Source organism: Triturus cristatus, chromosome 11 (genome assembly GCF_964204655.1).
Source record: "Triturus cristatus chromosome 11, aTriCri1.1, whole genome shotgun sequence".
Classification (NCBI taxonomy): Eukaryota; Metazoa; Chordata; class Amphibia; order Caudata; family Salamandridae; genus Triturus; species Triturus cristatus.
This window is the reverse complement of record NC_140594.1, coordinates 1,162,979,914-1,163,000,821: the sequence shown is the minus strand read 5'-3', so window position 1 is coordinate 1,163,000,821 and position 20,908 is coordinate 1,162,979,914. Positions and strand designations below refer to the sequence as shown.

The 20,908-nt window shown below is 43.1% G+C and overlaps 1 protein-coding gene across 3 annotated transcripts in view; it reads left to right on the top strand.

Annotated features, from left to right (window-relative positions):
* Positions 1–20,908, top strand: part of LOC146788641 (putative cation-transporting ATPase 13A4) — a 750,103-nt gene that overhangs the window by 714,885 nt on the left and 14,310 nt on the right. For all 3 annotated transcript variants that reach the window (XM_085635845.1, XM_085635843.1, XM_085635846.1), the window contains 2 exons: positions 491–665; positions 3,127–3,278. In XM_085635845.1, coding sequence (XP_085491971.1) covers positions 491–665; positions 3,127–3,278 — 327 coding nt within the window. The remainder of the gene's footprint in view (positions 1–490; positions 666–3,126; positions 3,279–20,908) is intronic.

Here is a 20,908-nt window from a genome sequence, read left to right as displayed (position 1 = left end):
TTCAGCGCTGCAGTGGAGGTCTAATGTAATGATTTTAGAATCACACATGCGGAGGGTGGCCATCTACACTACTGCCCACATACGATATTTACCTTTTATGCAATGGGTGTATTTCTGCAAAATATTTCTGGGGTGTTTCTCAAAATTTAAATATGCCACTTGGGGATCGCCAATCTTTGGCTATGTTATGTGTGCACCAAATTGTATGAATGTATGGTTTATCACTGTGTGTTGCATGTAAATAGCCACAGTGGCTTTTATAAGTGTATAGTGCCACATCACGATCACGTGTGCTGTATCGTAATGCTAATACTTCAATATGCAATTTTCTTCTTTTTTCATAAAAAAACTATTTTTCTCATACCTAGTCAGAAAGTCAGAGGCAACAATCTTTTCCATGCCAAAGCTTGTTTAAATGGAGACAATATTAAGAAGCAATTACTGTGACAGTGGATTTGTAATGTATCTATACATGTTTCTCTTCTTTCAGTAACTCTGAATGGTGCCAATCCAAAGTTATCTACATACAGACCTACAAACCGACTGATGTCACCCCCTTTTGTCCTGTCGATATGTCTGCACACGCTCTTTGCCTTCATCATACAGGTCGTTGGCTATGCATCCGTTCTAGAGCAACCGTGGTATAATGCAACAAATATCCATAGGTAAACACCAGCTCTGGTGTGACTTGTTGCCTTTCATTTTAGGAATTACACAGGTCTGTTGTATTTTTGATGCAATGGCTTTTTTATACATATTGTTTGCTGCTGCAGTTTTTCCATGTCATAGCACTGTAAATGAAGACTGTAGAACTGATTGGTATTCAATTTGTCAATATCCTAAAGATGAAATAGTGACAATGCTTGTTTGGGGTGTGAGCCGAGTGATACACTAGGGTAGCCATCTCACTCCAAATAATTATAATTATGGTCTCCAGTCCTCAATTGTTCCACAAATCATTGCTTCAGGGGTGCGGGTCTAATTGTCAATTGAAGCAAAACAAGTCTACACGACCAAGAAAGTGTAGGAATAACACCAGACAATTTCTTCTTCAAGTGGGTTTATTGTGAACAGATGCCCTCAGCAAATCCAGCTGCACACACTGCAGCTCTCAATCCAGTGCTGGTCATTTTTCATAGCCCGACATTCTGTCCTTGGCTCCACTCATCCACCCCATGCTCCAGATTACATCAAAAACTCTACATAAAGCCTTAGACTTTCGCACAAAGGTCCAGTACTGGAAAACATTTCCGTAATGACCTGGAGGATGGTGGACACCTCAGATTAAAAGTAGATCTTGAGAGAAGGCACTTAACTCACCAATCTGACCAGGTGAGTGTGATGTTCATGTAGAAATCTCAAGTGAAGGAGAATCCACATTCCAGAACAAATTGCTACTCCCATTTCATTAGTTGCCCAGTGGGTTCTTGTTCAGAGTATGGGCTCCATTCTGTGAGCAGCTGCCTCACCTGAGGGCCATGTTGAAAATGATGAGAGCTCAAGGTGCAGTGAACCTGGTGGCACTTTCAGGGAACGCCAAGAGTCAGAAATGGAGGCCAAGTCTAACCAGACTTGAGTGATGGCCTCAGGCATTGGCGGTCCATGTCCTTATTATTTTCAAGCAAGAAATAAAGAATGAATATTTCAGCTATATTTGTCGATGACATCTTGATGTATTGAGCGAGAAGATGTGTAACTCTGAATAATGATTCATTCAGGGATATTAATACCCTGTTCTTTTTCATGTGATCTAAATATACCAAAGCGGCAAGCTGCTCGTTTCTTAGCCCGCCTCTCACATATGCGCGTGTTGTCCAGCCACGTTCCTAGATATTTTACAGCAGATTCAGGTGGGGATGGAGACCTGGAGGATCTGGCCAACAATCCGGAGTCCAGCCATTGAAGTCATTACCATCTAGCATGACTTCTGTCTTTTCCCCATTAAGCGTTAATCAGCATGCAGCCATCCATTGTGCTTCTGCTGCAGGACAAGGTTTCTGTTGTGATGATTCAGAATGTTTTTATGGAGATAACAATCTGAGGGGGGTATTTACAATAAAATGTCAGAGCGCAGTGTTATGCCAAAAACGCTCCGACATTTTTATAAATACAGGTATGCGCCAGATTTACAAAATACGGCGCACCCCTGTGCTTTCCATAGCACTGGCACTATAAAAGCTGCCTAGCGCTAGCACAGGCGCCCTTGGGCCATGTTGCAAGGGTGCCTGCGCTGCAGGGGCGATTGTTTATGTGCAGGAAGGGGTACCTGGAAAGGTGATTTGGTGTTTCTATATGTTATATAATGCAGCACACATAGAAAGAGCAAAATATGAGGAGATATTAACGATTTACCCTCGTATCGCCATCCTAAAACCAGATTTTACGTAGCCTTAGTTTTTGGCGCTGCCCCATCCTTGTAAATATGGGGCAGCCCTAAAAGCAATGGGTGTTGCAGCGGAATGCCCACTGCAACAACAATTTCACGCCCATTTCTTGCTAACTGAAGCGTGAAAAGGTGCCTTATTTTCAAGGCAGCGTTAATATTTGGTATATGCCCCTCTTACTATGTCCATTTCGTTTATGCTCTTATCGGCATATGCCCCTTTTGCTACATGCCTCATTCAGTGTATGTTCCTATCGGTATACTCTCTTTCTGCTATTTTCCTCTTTCAGTTTATGCTCCTATCTGTATATTCCCTTTCTGCAATATGGCTCTTTTGGTATATGCTCCTCTCAGTATATGCTGCTGTAGGTATATGACTCTTTCAGATATGCTCCTATCGGAATATATCGCTTTGTTCAAAAGCCACTTTGGGTATATGCTCCTATCAGTATATGGTCCTATTATTATTTGGCTCTCTCACCATATATAACCTTTTCAGAATATGCATTATTAGGTACAGGCTCCTACCGATATGTGCCCTTTTCGCCATAAGTACTTCCCTTTAAATGCTCTTTACTGCCTTTAAGTGAATCACTTCCTTGTAATATATATTTATTTTATGTTTCAAAAACAATAGCACAGTGAGCATTTTTTCTAGCCTCTTCTTGTTTCCCAGGTACAAACTTAGCTTCATACATCTGATCAGAAATGGAATAATATATATTTATTTTATTTCTGTACAGCGCTTGTCTAACTGGAAACCTGGGCGTGACGAGGTCTGATTTTACGAACTATGAAGGCACCACCATATTTTCCCTATATGAGGGAACCCTGATCATTGCCGCGTTTGTCTTCGCCAAAGGAAAGCCCTTCAGAAAGCCTCTGTATACAAACTGTAAGTGCACATTTTCAGTAATGTATGAGAATTATTCAAATGCATGCACAAGGGCTCCATGACAGGGATTGCTGACAGCTCTTTGAAGGGTGAAGGCACTGCAGGAGACTCATTGTTTACTATGTCTGCTCCTGATTGCTTCCTGATTTCATGTTCAATTGTGAGCACGCATGACCGGTCTCTATGCGTGTGGATGGGCTGTGACCTATGTATGATTCTCCGCTGACTCCTGAGATGCAGGGGCTCACTGTCCATTGGGTGGGAGCATACCACCCAGTGGAAAATCCAGGGGACTGCTAGGTGGGAGCTACCACCCAGTGGAAATCCAGAGGACTGCTAGGTGAGAGCTACCACCCAGTGGAAATCCAGGGGTCTGGTAGGTGGGAGCTACCACCCAGTGGAAATCCAGGGTACTGCTACGTGGGAGCTTCCACCCAGTGGAAATCCAGGGGACTGCTACGTGGGAGCTACCACCCAGTGGAAATCCAGAGGACTGCTAGGTGAGAGCTACCACCCAGTGGAAATCCAGGGGTCTGGTAGGTGGGAGCTACCACCCAGTGGAAATCCAGGGTACTGCTACGTGGGAGCTTCCACCCAGTGGAAATCCAGGGGACTGCTACGTGGGAGCTACCACCCAGTGAAAATCCAGGGGACTGCTACGTGGGAGCTACCACCCAGTGGAAATCCAGGGTCTGGTAGGTGGGAGCTACTACCCAGTGGAAAACCAGGGGACTGCTAGGTGGGAGCTTCCACCCAGTGGAAATCCAGGGAACTGCTACGTGGGAGCTACCACCCAGTGAAAATCCAGGGGACTGCTACGTGGGAGCTACCACCCAGTGGAAATCCAGGGGTCTGGTAGGTGGGAGCTACCACCCAGTGGAAATCCAGGGGACTGCTAGGTGGGAGCTACCACCCAAAAATATGTAGTCTTCATATTTTCTGCTTATGTTTATCGCTCTGCATTTTATATGTTTGTGTGTGTATACCTAATAAGATTTGAAGCATTATAGTCCGATCCATTAGAGGTTATTCATTCACATATATGCAGTCACATGATCTATTATATCTTAGCGAATTAAGCGAAGGTGCAATAATCACTTCCTGCAAAATAGAAGTCAAATTACTTTTGATAAACAAAACTTCATCCGGATCCCAATTCTTGAGCTAATACGGTCCTTACCACACACAGCCCACCTACCAGGATCCGCACTTGACTCTAAGTGTGAAATGGCTCACGCACTCCTGAATACCCACCGGATATACAACGAGTATTGACAACTTGTATGTCCTCCTGTGATCCACTCATATTTATGTTCCCAATTTTTTATGGTCTCCCTATTAATTTGATATGATCTACAACAAGTACCGTCATAATCCGTGTTTTAAGGTTATACATGTTCCTAGTTTTTCACTTTATCTATTTGATGTAACATTTGTAAAGCGCGCTGATACCCTTCCAGGGTCTAGCTCGCGCTATATGAAACTTTAAAAATAAAATAAAATAAATAAAAGAATAATATGTTAACTATTCTATTTGAGAATATCCAAGGTAAGGCCAGCCCTTTTAAAAATAATCAGAAATGTGCATTGAATCTGGTTACAAACAAGTGTAAGCCAGAGAGGGAATCTTTGGCCTCCCGGGGGACCTGGATCAAGGAGGAAGAAGCTGTAAACATCCTCCGTGAAGGCCTCACCCAGCCACCTCAAAGCCCGCATCGCCGATATCAGCTTTTTCAGACACCATAACTACTGAGAGCAGAGATAGACAACAGCCTTCTCCACATGGAACAACACTTCTGTTGTTCAACTATGACATGCATTGAGAGGCCACCTTAGAAACCCACAAATGCCCTTTTGGTGCTGAGAAGTTAAGCTAGAGGCAGGAAGGGAGGGGGTTTGAGATGATCCTGTGAGACTCACTGGACTAATTGTTACCCACAATGCACGATCCTCCAGCCGTGCTCAGGTGGGTCCTGGGCTGCAGTGCCCCAGGTTTCCTGTTTTAAATTGGTAAGTTGGCATCAAGCCTGCACTTCTGCGGGGTGGGGGGGTCTAGAAAACCTGGTCTTGGGCCTCCTTTTCGTATGGAATTACAACAGACTTATTATCAGTGGGGCCAATTTTTGAGTAATCTTGATTGACATAGGAATTTGCTAGTACTACTAATAGGAGAGTCATCCATGGTAAGATTGGTTTCCTCCCTCAGTTCAGACAGAAACCTCCTTTCTGCTGGGGGCACCTGACTAGTAACAGTTATTCCCCATTGTGATTTCAGCTTTGAATCTCATTATGAATCTGTTTCTCAATGATAGAACAACCTGTTGTGATAAGAGTAAACTTCAGGACGCCATTAACGCAACACCTCACAGTGAGGAACTTCCCTGAGGTGATGGGTGCAGTAACTTGTGTTGTAAATGCACAGGCTGCATAACCCTTTGAAATATTTTACTCATGGGTGGAGTTTAATCCCGTAGATCCAATCACTAATCGCTTTCATGCATATAAAGCTGCTCCTCTTCCTGCAGACTATGAAACTTTTCATTCCTAGGAATTCTGGTGAGATATCAGGAACAACCAGCATGGGTTGGTGGACAGTGACCACATGTAGGAGGAAGGCCAGACTGGATCCCTTAAGTATTCCAGGGGGTTGCCTGGCCAGTGTTGCCTGGTTTATCTCTGCAGCTAGATGTAGCTGAATGCTCCGCAATTAATACCGTTACTAAATCAGTTTGTAGATAAATAGAGACCATGTTTACAGTACTTCTTACTGACATTATCGACAGGAGCAGTGGTGCCAGGTCCTGCACAACAAATAGATCCTACATGGTGGGGCAATTAGTCGACTGACTAATAATGCAATCATGGGGAAAACTCCCATAAAACGAGATAAGATTCAATTTTTGATTGCTTTTGGCTTATTTCGTTGCTTTTTGAATGTATACTTTAATATTTTTAAATTGTTTTATGATGTATTTTATTGCATTTTAAGATAACTGCTTTTATGGCCTATTAGATAGTGGCAAAATCAAGATTTTGGATTTGGATTGCTTTCAAAATTACACATTAATTCAAGACACAGAATGCTACCTATGTATCATCCACCTGTAGAAGAGTGTACCACAGGAGGAACAATTTTTGGGAATATTTAAACTACTACGCATGACACACCCTCTTTGGCGGTGCTTTTGGTGGTGTTGAAACAAATACAGAAGAAGCTTGTAGCCTCACCGGCTGTTGATTTAGGGATAAACCTGACAGTTAATTTTGAAACAGTCTCTTCGATAGTTCTTAATAATGTTCAAGGGGAAGCAGCAGTCTTGGCAGTGTGCCAATGTTTGGCTGTTGTTACTCTTCAAGATCACAAATGGGGGCTTTCTAAAATTATTTTAGAAATACATAACTCTGTACGCCAGGATACTTTAGGTTCTCGAGTCACAAAACTGCAATTCAAAACAAAATCAAGTCTGAAGGTTCGGGTAAAGAAAAGACCGCACCAGAAATTTAAAAAAAGCAGATATTTAAACCGAAAACCAGGATTGAATCTCTGCCACAGCTGAACTCCAGGTAGGATGGATACAATTTGAGGGACATGATGAATTAAAAAGCCAGACCAGTATCAGCATTATTTCTGTTGTTTGCAGGATTATGGTGAGTCAGCAGACAGAAAGCAGTAGATGGACTAAGGGGTCTATTATGATGTAGGGTGGATCGCCACCGCCCGCATGGCAGTGGCGATCTGCCCTACATCATACCCTGCCCGCCACCCATTTCCCCCCGCCATCTTAGTATCGCGGGGGTCCCTAGCAGACGGAAAGACCGTCTGCCGGTTTTTCGCCCGGTCGGCCGGGCGGAAAAGGGTCTGGATATGGTGGCGGTGTCTGCTAGACACCGCCATCCATATTAGCATGGGCAGCGGAGCTCGACTTTCCATGGCGGAGACCCCGCCATGGAAAGCCATGCGGATTTTGCTTACGGGGGCCCGTTGCGGGCTCACAGGTTATTGGGGGGGTGCACATGGGGGTACCTATGGTACCCCCTACATTGTCATGGACAAGGTGGCAGGCAACGTGCATTCCCAGCATTGTGGTGGGCGGTGCTGTGAGCACCACCTTCCACAATGCTGGGAATAGAGGATGCCACTGCCACGGTGGCGGTGGCATCCTAATTGCCGGTTCGGGACTGCCTCACCACTGGTGGCCGGTCCCTGCACCGCTAGGGTGGCGGGCGGACGCCCCTTTTTATCACAAAAAGGATCCAGGCAGAAAAGTTAAAGAGAGACAGCTGAGTTTATGCTGAAGAAAGAAGAGAAAGATTTAGACTCAAAAGCTTATTTTAGGAAAGAGAGAGTTGCTGAGCTAACAAAGAAGAAACATGTCTCAGAAAATGTGCACACTTGGGACTTGGGCATTGGTACTTCTCGACAATGCAGAAGAAATAATGATAGCTCGTCAGATTCCTAAAAATCATCTGGCAGTGACGCCAATTCAAGAATATATAAGTCAAATCTAGGGGCTTGCCAAATTCACATAATTTTCTTTTGAGAATTTAAGCTAAATTTCAGCAAAAATCAGTTAAATCTGTCATTTTGCACTATATTTGAGCTCAAAATGCATCCTCGCAAGGATACATTTTGTGCTACAAATGTGCAAAAAACAAAAGCAAACTAAACAGCAGCTGCTCGCGTATGTTGTTTTTTACAGCAAATGGCACGTAGTTACCCAAAGTAGTTGAATGGTATCATTTCAAGCATTTCATGTAAGAAGCTTAATGCAAAGTTCCTGAAAATACATGAATTACGCCAGCAAAATTTAAATGTTGCCCAGGCCTACTCAAAACACCAGATGCACATGTGAACTCTTCTGACAGAGTTGATGATGTAAAACTGCAATTTGAAGGGGATATATTACAAAAAATCAAAGTAGTATTCTGGTCACATTTGTCACATCCCTACAACATTATTCTCACAGAGGATGGTTGATCTCCTTTGTTTATAAGGCAGACTCCTCATGGTGAGGAGGCAATAATGAAAGCGTTGGTACCTGAAGATCTCAGGTAAAAATAACAACCTGAGTGGGCTTTAAAAAAGGTTCTCCATTTGGAAAGAAACCAAACAAGGAGGGACAAAGATTATGTACCAGATTTGATTTCCCTAAGGAGTGAAGTGAACCACAAGTTCAGGCCCAATACCCACTAAATTCATAAGCAAAGCAAAGTTAAGATGCATCATAGAGTAATTACAGTTTCAAGGTATAATTTTTTATGACTGCTAATACATAATGCTGTGGACACACACAAGTGTTTTATGTGACTCCCCTGTACCGATGGAAGAAATACATGCATTATCACTTGCTTCTCAGAAAACTGACCTGTCTGTTCCCACACTTATTGTGTCAGACTCTGCATTCTGGTTAGAATGTGGACTTGCCACATTGTCATCTAAACAGATTTGGAGATTCAAAAGGCACATTGATAAAAGAGAAACATCTTTGGGAAAGATAACTATTCTACAGGGCAAGATTCCTTGGGTCCATGTACAACACACAATGGCTCATAAAAGTGAAGTAATTCACATTAAGGAGAACTGTGCAGCTGACTTAGCTATCAAGAGAGCAGTGCAAACTTTTAAGGTATGTGCTCTAGGTCGATCTCAAATGATGCAGACATTATGGTGGCAATACAAGCAACATTGAAAGGTGAAAAGCCTCCAGATGGTTTCCTTCCAAATAGTCTTATTTCATCAACAAAGTCAATGTTTATTTGGTTTTCATCCCAGAGATCATGGGGATATTTAATGAGCGAGCTAGATAGGTTTTAAGGTGGGCGACACATGAAGGGATAGCTTTGGCTCATGCTGGCATTAGTGCAATTGTATTAATTGAAAAGCAATAACACTGGATGCCTCAACCAGCTAAGAATGCAAAGAATGATGTACAGCAGTGTACTATTTGTCAACAAATAAAACATTCACCTACAGTAAAACCAGCAGCTATTCCCCTCACAATAGCCAACAAAATCGTTTGAAGTGGTGTTCCTTGATCATTTCAGACCCCTAGAAATAGTCGATGTAGGTACACATTGACTGTGGTCTCTTTCTGATGTAGATTCCTTTGTGTTTGACCACAAAAGATTGACTCAGCTCAACAATGAGTACAAGTCTTGCATGCTTAGTAGCAATGGGAGCAGTTCATACATTTCTCTGAGATAGTGGTCCTGCATTTGCCACTAAGGTATTTTTAGATCCTGTGTTTGCTCTAAGGGTATGATTGCTGCACTTGCAAACTTTCAGTCCAGAATCCAGCAGCATGGTCAAGAGTAGGCCTGGGCAAAAATTTCGTTCCGTTCGCGGAAATTGCGATAATTTGACATTTTTGCGTTCCGCGGAGAGCGCGAAAATGTCAAAAATTCCGGTTTCCGCAGCTTGGCGATAATTTGTTTCTTGCTCGCGCTGTAAAATGATACATTCTCGCGCGCGCGCGATCGCCTTACCTGAATCCCTGCGTTCGCCGACAAGTTTTCTTGATCCGGTCGCGTTCTCCATGAGATGTTGTATTGTTTTTAGCCATTTGCGCTGTCTCGCGACAGTTCGAGCCCGCAGTGACGTCATGCGTCGCGCGATCACGTCTTTCTTCTCGCGATCATGCACCGCGAGAACAACTCAAAACAAGATGGCCGCGCCCGCAAGCAACCACATGGGTAAGTTGGCGACCCGCAACCATGCAGAAAATCTCGCGAACATGCCGGAAAAAAACTTCCGCATCTTCGCGATATTTCTGCTTGTTTGCGATAATTTTAAACATTCTCGCGATAATTTGCGAAGGTTAATTCCACAAATTCCGCCCACCCCTAGTCAAGAGAGCCAACGGCATGCATAAGAAATTCTTGACTGCTATTGTATTAATACAGGACTGATACGTCTTCATAGTCTGTATTGGCCTCAAAGAGCACTAAGTAATTTGCCTAGAGGAGTCCCTAATCTTGATCTCCTTGGAAGGCTGTATGAGTAGAGAAGTCATCAAGCTCTATATTGACAACTCAGTGCAGCCAGTCGTGCTTTGACATTGCCGATTGGCATTCATTCCAAGACCTAAGGTGGAAAAACTCAAAGCTGTTGGCATCATAGAGAAACTCACAGGCCCCACCCCATAAGTATCGCCCATCATGGCTATTAGGATGCCAAATCAGCCAGGCGAAGTCCGCATTTGTGTGGATGGGAAACATCCTTTACCCCGCATTTTTTACCCTGCATGCTTTTACCCCGCAGTTGTTACTCTACAAAAACGTTTACAACGCAACGCAGGGCTTTATACCGCATATTGTTACAACACATTCCCAAAAGTAACGCCCCCCCCGGAGTTAGAATAGAAATTGCATTGTTATGGGGAATGCGTTGTAACGGAGTGCATTGCGGAGCAAAAACTGCAGGGTAAAAGCATGTGGGGTAAATGCATGTGAGGTAACGTCATACAACCGTGTGGACATTAGAGTGCTAAACATCTAACTAAACTAAATGGAGCCAGTTGGTTCACCAAGGTGGATCTGCGGTCAGGGTAACCCCACGTAACCCTAGCCAAAGAATGCAGATACATAATGACATTCTCCAGTCATGTAGGGTTTCAACGCTATATGCGATTACATTTTGGAATCTCAAGTGCAGCGGAAGAGTTCTCATGAACATCATCCAGGAGATGCTGGCAGGATTTTCTGTAGTCATCAATGTGGGTGGGTCAATGTCAAGGAAGCGGCCACACCATCTAGTCTCTCCGACTTCAGAAGCTTGTGGTAAATAATTTAATTACCGGGACTTCATTTGATACAGAAACATAATAAAAATAGCTCAGTAAATAAGAGGCAGAATCCGTGGTATTAGAGGTTCGGAATGGGCTTTATTCCAATGGTCGATTCGAATCGGTTGCTCCAAGTTCCATCACCACGAAGGTTCAGGAAGTGAAGTACATACATTATTGATAATTAATCACTTTTATACAATAGGCATTACAGTGGAGCAAATACAAGAGGCGTAACAATTGATAGTGTGGATAATATATTCATGCGTAGCAAAAATAGGCGTAATTGGGTGTGATTAAAGAACGTCATCAGATGTGATGTCATAATAGGGTGGTTACATGAAAGAATTTCGCAATGTCAGCAGAAATACTTGGCGGAAATGCGCGCGCAGCCGCATGACGTGTGATTGACGTGCAACTAGGGGGTGAAGGGGACTTGACATTTAGCTCTACATGTGGCGACAGAAGTCTGGAGGGTCAAGTCAACCTAATCCCAAATCATATCTAACATCCTATGTTTAAAGAACTATGTTATCCAAAAGAGAGGTCTTCTTAGAGTAGAATCTTATTCTATACTGACTATACTGACTGTTAGTGCGTGTACAAGCGTCTAAGTGTCTACACTAGATGCGTGGGTGGAAATCTTCCATAATAATAGGGCTATGAATTACTTGCATAAAGACAGAGAAGCCGGGCCTTTGCTCGGTAGCTGGAAGAATGTTTACTTAAACTACTAGACAGGAATGCATTGGGCAGGGAACGAAGCAGATAATTCGAAGGTGAAATACAGTTTCTTGGCAGGCAACAGACTGATGTCAGACTTCGTGAGCCGCGCAGAGAATGAGACAAAGTTCATGGTCACAGATGCAGGCTCAGACTGGAGCGTTCAGAGGCAGAAGGCAAGAAAAGTTTGATGACAGAATCAGGGCCTACTTGCCTGGACTGTAAAATGGCATAAATGAACCATATAAAGCCGGTGGCCTTTCATACTTAGGAATGGAATATCCGGCCTATTCATGGCGGATCTGAAAGAGGACATGTTGACGGTGGACGCACATGTGTTTGCGTCTTCATAACTGGAACTGGAGGGAACATACATGTACTTGTGATTCATACATGAAACCGTTGGGGTCCAAGATAGGGGACATAACTGATCAGAAAAATCCATATTTCCACATTCCCTCCTTGTCCCCTACTTGCCCGTTAAGAGATATCAATCTTCATCAATCCGTTGATCTGTTCATATAGCATCATTTGTTCTTCTTTTTTCTTCTGGGAGGAATGAAATCTTGGTGGTGGAATACACGATGTGGCACACAGACCACAGATCGCTGGTCCACATTGTAGACATAGACAGCAACTGAATAGTATGAGAAGGCCAATACCTAGGAAGGATAGGACCTTCCATCCAAAGGTAGATAATACACTCCAAAACCAACCGGACCAAGTCCAGGTGCCTGGATTCTGGTGTATCTGGCTTACAATCTTATGAAGGCGAGTTATGGCTTTATATACAGATGGCGAATTTTCTGGTATGAAAATGCAACAGCTTGATCCGATGACCCTACAAGCTCCGCCCCTATCGGCCAGGATGACGTCAAGGACAAGACGATTTTGAAGCACAACAATCCGCATAGCAGACTGCTCTTCTGTTAAATTGCCTAAGGCGGAAATAGTTTCATTCACTACTGCTTCAAGGGTTCTAGTTAATCGACGTATCAGCTTACTATTAGTAACGGTACCCATATAGGGAAAGAGACCTTTATTGAAATCTGTGTATTTTTCCCATGCTGTTTCAGTGTAATCAACAATTGGAAGATCTCTCCTTTCTCTATTGTGTACTAAATGAGTATTTCTGTGATAATCAGGAGGAGCTAGGAAAACGGGTGGTAAAAGAAATCCAATGTAGCAGGTACCATCCCAATCTAGAGGCAAACGTACATATGCCGTCTGACCACATATGAAATAGGAATGGCGGGAAGCTCTAAATGTAGACTTGCCTTGATCACTAAATTCTACTACAGTGGTGCATCTACTATGGCCCATATGTATGGAACCATTCTTTCTTATACATAGTTCACCTTTTACTGGAAATATTGACATAGCGGGCAAAATTGGAGTAGCTTCGGATTCGATATTTAGGATCATAAGATTAAGCGTAAAATTACCTAATCCATACACTTCATTTTCTAGATCATTTCCTGTTCTCTGGGGAAGTCCCTCCTTGTTAGGATAGCAGACCTTAAGTAAAACTAAGTTCAAATTTCCCCATACCCAGTTATCTTGATAAACTGCAGAATTTGAATCTAGAGAATTAATTAGACTAAACCATGCTCCACAGGAGCCGTTGTGTGTGAACGGGTATGGGAAGAGAGGTAGAATTCCTTTATAATTCTGATAGGGAGGGAGTCGGCCACATATCCAACAATTTGTAGCATTGCTAACCTGATGGGAATGATGTAACATACTAATAAACGTGTTATTGCGCAGCGCAAATCTATAAGACAACTCAAGCGGAGGTAATTCACTAAAAGAATGTTCAGCAGTAACATTGTAAACATGTCTAGAAATAGGATAATATATGTGCAACAATATACTTGCAGTAATTATTAAAAGACATAAGAAAAACAAAATTAATAACGTCACTGTGCAATGACTACGCAGTGATTTACAGTACGCCTGTCGTTTCAACATTTTTCGGGTGTATTCTCTATTCAGGTCCAAGGGATACATGTCAGAGACAATTCAACCGCTTCACCTCGGAGAGGACTTAAACAATCAAATTGCTTGACTGATTAGACCTAAGTTTTAGTTTATAATGTTCGGAATTACTCTTCTCAACAAAAGGAAGTTTTGAGTCAATGGGTGAAGACACACAAGGTGTGGTATTCACATCCGAGGGTAGTCCATGGAATTTCTTGATATGACTTGAATGTATCCAGCCTTTCCTGCCTTCGATCTTCACGGCTGTCCTTGTGGTGAGCAAGACCAGCTGCGGCGACTTCCACCTAGGATCCAGCTGAGTCTTTCGATCAAAGTTCCTCACTAAGACCAGGTCCCCGGGAACTACGTCATGGGGTTTCACCTCAGTGTTGTCAGGAAAAGCTGCAGCTACCTGTGAACGACAAGATTGTAGTGCAGACATCAAGGAAGCCAAGTAATCTGTCAGCATATTACAGTCAATATCAGTTATTTTGCGTGGTATAGGCGTCCCCCACATATTTGGTGGTCTGCCAAAGATCACCTCATACGGGGATAGCCCTGTTCGAGAGTGTGCTACCATTCTCATGTAAAAGAGTGCAACTGGTAATGCTACTACCCAGTCGACACCTTTCTCTCTGCATATTTTGGACAATCTAATTTTCAGGACCTGATTATGTCTTTCTACGAGACCTGCTGCCTCGGGGTGTCGGACACAGTGAAACTTCCACTGATAACCTAACAAAAGTGAAACGTGTTTCATTAATTCGGATGAGAACGGCTGGCCGTTATCTGAGTAAACAACACGTGGTAAACCGTATCGTGGGAAGAATTCTCGAACCAACTGTTTGGCAGTAGTCGGGGCAGTGTAATCTGAAACCGGGTATGCCTCCGTCCAACGGGACAGAGCACAGACAACTACGAGAACATATTTGAATCCTCGACATCGTTCCATCTGGATATAATCCATCTGGAGGACTTCAAAAGGGTGATCAGGAGGCTGAAATCCACCCTGTTCTACAGGTACGCTTTTTCCTGGGTTGAACTGACAACAGATCATACAGGTACGAACTTTTTGTTTAGCTGCTGCTCGTAAATGTTTATTGAACCAAATGTGTTGAATGCTATCTAGCATAGCTTTTTCTCCTAGATGTGCTGGACTATGTACAGTATTGATTATAACTTGGACCATTGAATCAGGAAGGAACCACACAGATTTTTCCTTCGTCATCCATCCCTGATCCGCTTGGATCCCTCCTAATTCAGTCCATTTCTTTATTTCCTCTGATGTAGCATGTGTCTGTATATCAATTACGTCAAGAGTAGGATCTTTAATCGTCATACAATGTGTTGGCGTCGGGACTATTGTCTTTGTCATGTCGGATGTTTGAGTTTGAGCAGTCTGTTTAGCTGTTCTGTCAGCTAGATCATTGCCTTGAGAAATGATATCAGTAACTTTCGTATGAGCTTTACATTTCATAATTGATATTGCAGTGGGTAGATGTATTGCATCTAATAAGGCATGAATGAGGGGTCCGTGCTGAATGTGGGTACCGTGAGAAGTTAAATAACCTCTCTCTCGCCACAACACGCCGAAGTCATGTACAACTCCGAATGCATAACGTGAATCAGTATATATGTTGACTTTTTTATTTGTGGCTTGAATACAGGCTTGTGTCAGAGCGATGAGCTCTGCGGCTTGAGCTGACAAGGTATTTATGCAATTTGTTTCAATGATTTCAGTGTCTGTTGTGACTGCGTAAGCGGCCACTAATTCTCCTGTACTTGTTCTCATACATGAACCATCTACATACAACGTCAGGTCTGGGTCTGACAATGGGACATCGGTTAAGTCTTGTCTGGGTTTCGTCGTGATTGTAATAACTTCAACACAGTCATGGGCTAGTGGGTCTGTTCCGATTACAGGTAAAAGTGTGGCAGGATTCAATGTGTTACAACGTCTGATTTCTATATGTGGCTGAAACAATGTTAGTTCATACCCTGTAAGTCGTGCTATAGTCAAGTGTTGTGTCTGCGTTCTATTCACAAGAACCTCTACTGCATGTGGTACTTGAACTGTCAATGGATGTCCTAACACTATGGCATCGCTTTGTCTGATCGCTAAAGCTGTCGCTGCCACTGATTTTAGGCACGCAGGCAAAGCCTGAGCTACTGGATCTAATGTACTAGAAAAATAAGCACATGGTTTGTGTGCTCCTGCTTGTTCCTGTGTGAGTACTGACAAGGCAGTACCTTCGCGTTCTGTAACAAAGAGTGTAAACTGTTTACTGTAACATGGTGTTGCTAAAACAGGTGCTTGGCATAAGGCTGTCTTTAAGCTTTCAAAAGCTTGTGTATGTTCCTGAGTCCAGGGGAGAACAGTCGATGTGGTTGCCTCCTGTGTTGTCAACTGAATGAGTGGTTTTGCTAGAAATGCATACTGAGGGATCCACTGCCTACAATATGAAGTGAGGCCTATAAAAGCCCGTACCTCCTTTTGTGTCTTGGGTATTGGCATGTTAGCTATTAACTGAATGCGGTCGGGTGTAAGCTGCCTTCCCTCCTTGGACAGCGAGTGTCCAAGGTAAACAACTCGCTGGACACAGAATTGCAGCTTAGAAGGGGACACCTTGTGCCCCTTTTCGGCTAGAAATTGTAAAACTGTCAGTGATGCTTGCTCACATTCGCGTTCGCTTCTAGCGGTGATCAGCAAATCATCAACATATTGAAGCATGGCAGTGTTAACTGGCATGTTGATACTGTCGAGTTCTCGTTTCAGTGCTTGGCTATAGATGCTGGGGCTTTCTGTAAATCCTTGAGGTGCGCGTGAGAATTTAAAGCTACGTCCATTTAAACTAAATCCGAACAAGTATTGGCTTTCCGGATCTATAGGGACGCTGAAAAAGGCATTCTTGAGATCAATTACAGTAAAGAACGTTGCTTCGGAATCAATAGCTGTCAGTAATGACGAGATATCTGGGACCACAGGAAATTGTGGCACAATGCATTTGTTTAATTCGCGCAGATCAATAACCAATCGATATACTGGCGGGGCCTTAGGATCTGTTCGTTTAAGAATCGGAATTATCGGGGAATTACATACATTGGAGTCTGTTTCCACAACCACTCCTTGGGCAATGAGCTCGTCAATGATTTGTAGTAAAGCCACTACAGCATCTGGTGGTAACTTGTATTGTTGCATTCGTGGTAGTACTACTCCTGCCTTTAGTGTAACTCGATATGGTGTAATATTCATGCAACCAACATCCGTAGGGCCTTGTGCCCATAGATGTGTAGGTAAAGTCTGCAGTCGGGGATCCATGTCTCTAGACACATAGTGACCTTTGAAATCACGTAAAAACAATCTTACTCCTTCCGGAGAACAACATATTATAGCTCCTAGAGCTTTCAGTGTTTTTATACCTAACAAGTTTTCTGGACATGATTTAGTAAGCAATAAATCTGTAGTTCGGGTCAAAGGTCCTATCGTAAGTGGAAGAGGCTGTGATACTTCATTAACAATAGGTTTTCCTGAAAAACCAAGGGAAATATTCTGTGAGCCTGAGAGGGGTGCCCCTGGAACTTCACTACGTTTTATGGTTGTTCGACTTGCCCCTGTATCGAGTAAAAATTTTCTATCTTGGCCTAATAATTCACTATGTACATAAGGTCCTTCTTGATCCACAGGGACCTCGATAAGGGGTAAGTCAACTTCCCTCTCTAGGCTGGTTCATGCGTATCGTTGATAATCAGGATAGTCATACTGTGCGGTCTGGTACAGCTGTCGTGTCGTGGTTTGTGTGGCAGCAACAGGCAGCGCTGGTGCAGCTGGCACAAACTGTATAGACTGTGGTGGAGCTGGCATGGACTGTGCATGCTGCGGTGCTCCTTGTTCATTCTGATCCTGTCTAGGTGGCCGTGGTCTTTCTTTTGTGTTACCTATGGCGATATTATGTTTTAAAACTGGACAATCGTGTACGTAATGACCTGGCTGTTTACAATAGTTGCATGTCCCTTTTACAGGACCTGTCGAAACACTAGACTGTGTCGTACCCTTTTTATGTCCTTCAGCTGGAACTGTCTGGGAGACTAGCATTTTCATTTTCGTGTCTTTCATGCGTCTTTGTTCATGTTCTTGTTCCTCTCTAATTCTATTGTGATGGTACTGTAACATTTGTAACATTTGTGATGGGGTGTTACCTTGCCAGGTACTCTCGAATTTTAATACTCTATTCTTCACTTGGGGTAAGGAGTTTTCAACTAATTTTGTCACAAACAGATGTGGGTATGATTCGCTACTTGCTTTTATGCCACTATTTATACCAAAACATTTTTCAAATCGGGCATAGAAATCACTAGTGTCTTCATCTTGCTTTTGTTTACAGGCTGAGATTGCACCCCAGTCTTCCTTTTTTGTAGTTAATAAACGTGGCAGTACCTGCACTAGTAAACCTGGTAGTGCTTTAGTTTTATCCCCAAGCCCTGCTCCTGCAGTTCGGGCCTTTTCTTCTGCTTCTAATGCTGACCAGTCTATCTTTTGGTCTCCCACCTCCCACTCTTTTTCCTTGAGTTTTTCATAAATGCCAGCAGGCATTAATACCTTTAATATTGTCATAATGTCGGGATAGGTATACTCTCCCATGAGTAACATGTCTTTAATTTCTCGGTGGAAACCCGCTGGGTCTTTGTCATGACTGGGTACCACTTTCTTCATTTGTAACAATTCTATTTTCGATATAGGCGTATATACAAATACACGTTTAAACTCATTGTCCTCGCCTTTTATTGGGTGTACTTCTCGTAAGGGATTCTGTCTGTCCATGTAATACGTGGTTCTTTCCTTAATGGGCAATGAGACATGTTCTGGGCATACAAAGAGAATGTACTGCTTTCTTGATTCTAGTATTTCTTTAATTAACTTAGTACCTGAACCTCTCCATCTTTTTGTGAGTAATTCAGTCAGTATTTCAGGCAAGGGACCAGGATCTGAATGCTGACTCTGATATAGTATAAGGAGTTGTTGAATCATATAAATCCCAGCTAAACGCTGTTCATCTGGGGTGAGATTCAAAAATGTGTGTGCTACTGTATCATCACCATACATTCCGGGACTGTCAACCCATTGAACGGCTGACCTGGCTAATTCTTGTTCATCCATAGAATCGAGAAAATGATAACCCCTTCGTTCTCGGAGTAATTTGTCAGCGGCTTGGAACGAATGCTCGGGGGACTTTATATTTATTATAGGTGTCTGGAAATTCCTGTTATTATCTGGACATATCGGACGTATCGGGTCAATAAAACATCTAGTACTATTACAAGATCTTCCTCTACCTACATAGGCTATGGTGTCTGACTGTCCTGTGGGCAGTCCTGATCCTTCCTCCTCGCTTTGTTCGAACTGGTCTACCGCTAATCTCTCTTCGTGTAGGCGTTCTATTTCTTTACGGATCTTTCGGCACATGGCTATTATACAATTTTGCTTATCATGTCTCCCTTCTGATATATTCTGGCTCCATCTGGTAAGTATTTGCATTGCTTCCGGGTCTACCCCCGGTCGGTCTTGATTTCTGATCACACAATTTATAAGGAAACGTAACAGTTCCCCCTGTATCTCCACTTTCTGGTATTCCATAGCTCTGTTAATACATTCAGAATCTCGCCCTGTTTGGACAAAATGATATATATTATCTAGATGCGCAGTCATTCCTGGTAACTTCCCTAAATACACCGCGGCTCATCTGATACGTAATGATGCCATGATCATTTCGTCCTCTTTGCCGGGCACAGGGTCATATCTACAATCTATAAGAAGTTCCTTAAGCGTGCGGGCATTTATGAGTTTGGGGGTACGTGAATGTGCTGATTCTTGAAAGGTAAGTTTATTTACTCTGGGTGGCGTAGAAAAAATATTGGTAGCACCTCCGGTAGCCCCGTCTGGGGTATCGGGTGTGAAAGGATTCGTTGAACGGGATACAGCAACTATAGGTGTGGACATAGCTATAGAAGTGGCCGTAGGAACAGATGTAGAAACAGATGTGCTTGCCGGAACTTGTGTCAGGATTTGTTGCTGTAGAGATACGGATACTGGATCTTGGCGTTGAACCTCCCTGGCAGGCGGTCTATGTGGGGCGGGATCAGCATACTCGGGAGCTGCGTCATCTAAATATGAAGAAAGAAAAACATCTTCTGCGGTTCTAGGATGCCCCTTTGGATGCATTTTTATTGGAAACAATGGGGGTGGCAAGTCTTTTGGCATTTCCGGAGTAGCCTTAGGTAATCCCTCGGCCAGGAGGGGATACATACCATTCATAAGGGCATTTCTTTGTCTGTCCATTTGTTCTGATTTCACTCGTGTACCTTCTTCCATTAATAGATTTTCTCGGACTCTATTTGAATTCTCTTTATTTTTCTCTTCCTGTCGGAGCGCTTTTTCTGTACGTCTATGAGATTCTTTACGCCATAACTCAACGGCGTCTTTCTGTGACTGTCTGACTTTCCTTTTCCATAACTCTTCCTCTACTTTCATAATGCACTCTGCATCCCAGGTCCCAGCTGCGGGCCACCTCTGACTTTCTGGTAATTCCTTGGTATAGTCTACCCATAAATCAAGAAATAATATAGCGTCTAAGCCATGTTTATGATACATGAAGTACCCTGGAGTGTCCCTAGGAGGAATGGGAACAGCTTCTTCGAGTACCCCTTTTCTAGTTGTGATCTGTCTTAATTTCGAAAAGAGCGGCATATTGAGAACTGATCTGATACTTGATCTTGAACAAACTTAATACAAATAAACACAATAATGAACAGTCATTCACACCACAATATGCAGAACGTATTTAAGACATTTAACATTTAACATTTGACTGAGCAACAATGATGATGACGATCTAAAGAAAACTTAATCACTAAACATAATACTCGACATTATCTGAATTTTCTGAATTTATATACTTGATATACTAGATATACTGCTAAACAGTACAGATACACTGCTGAAACAGTGCAGACCGGATTTGTGTACCCAAACCCGTCTTGACCGGCACAACCTATGTGCACGTCAGAACGCCTCCCCAGTAATGGTACTCACCGGGTAGCTCGGAAACGGAAGGCCTCGGAACTGAACTGAACTTGAACCGGACTGGA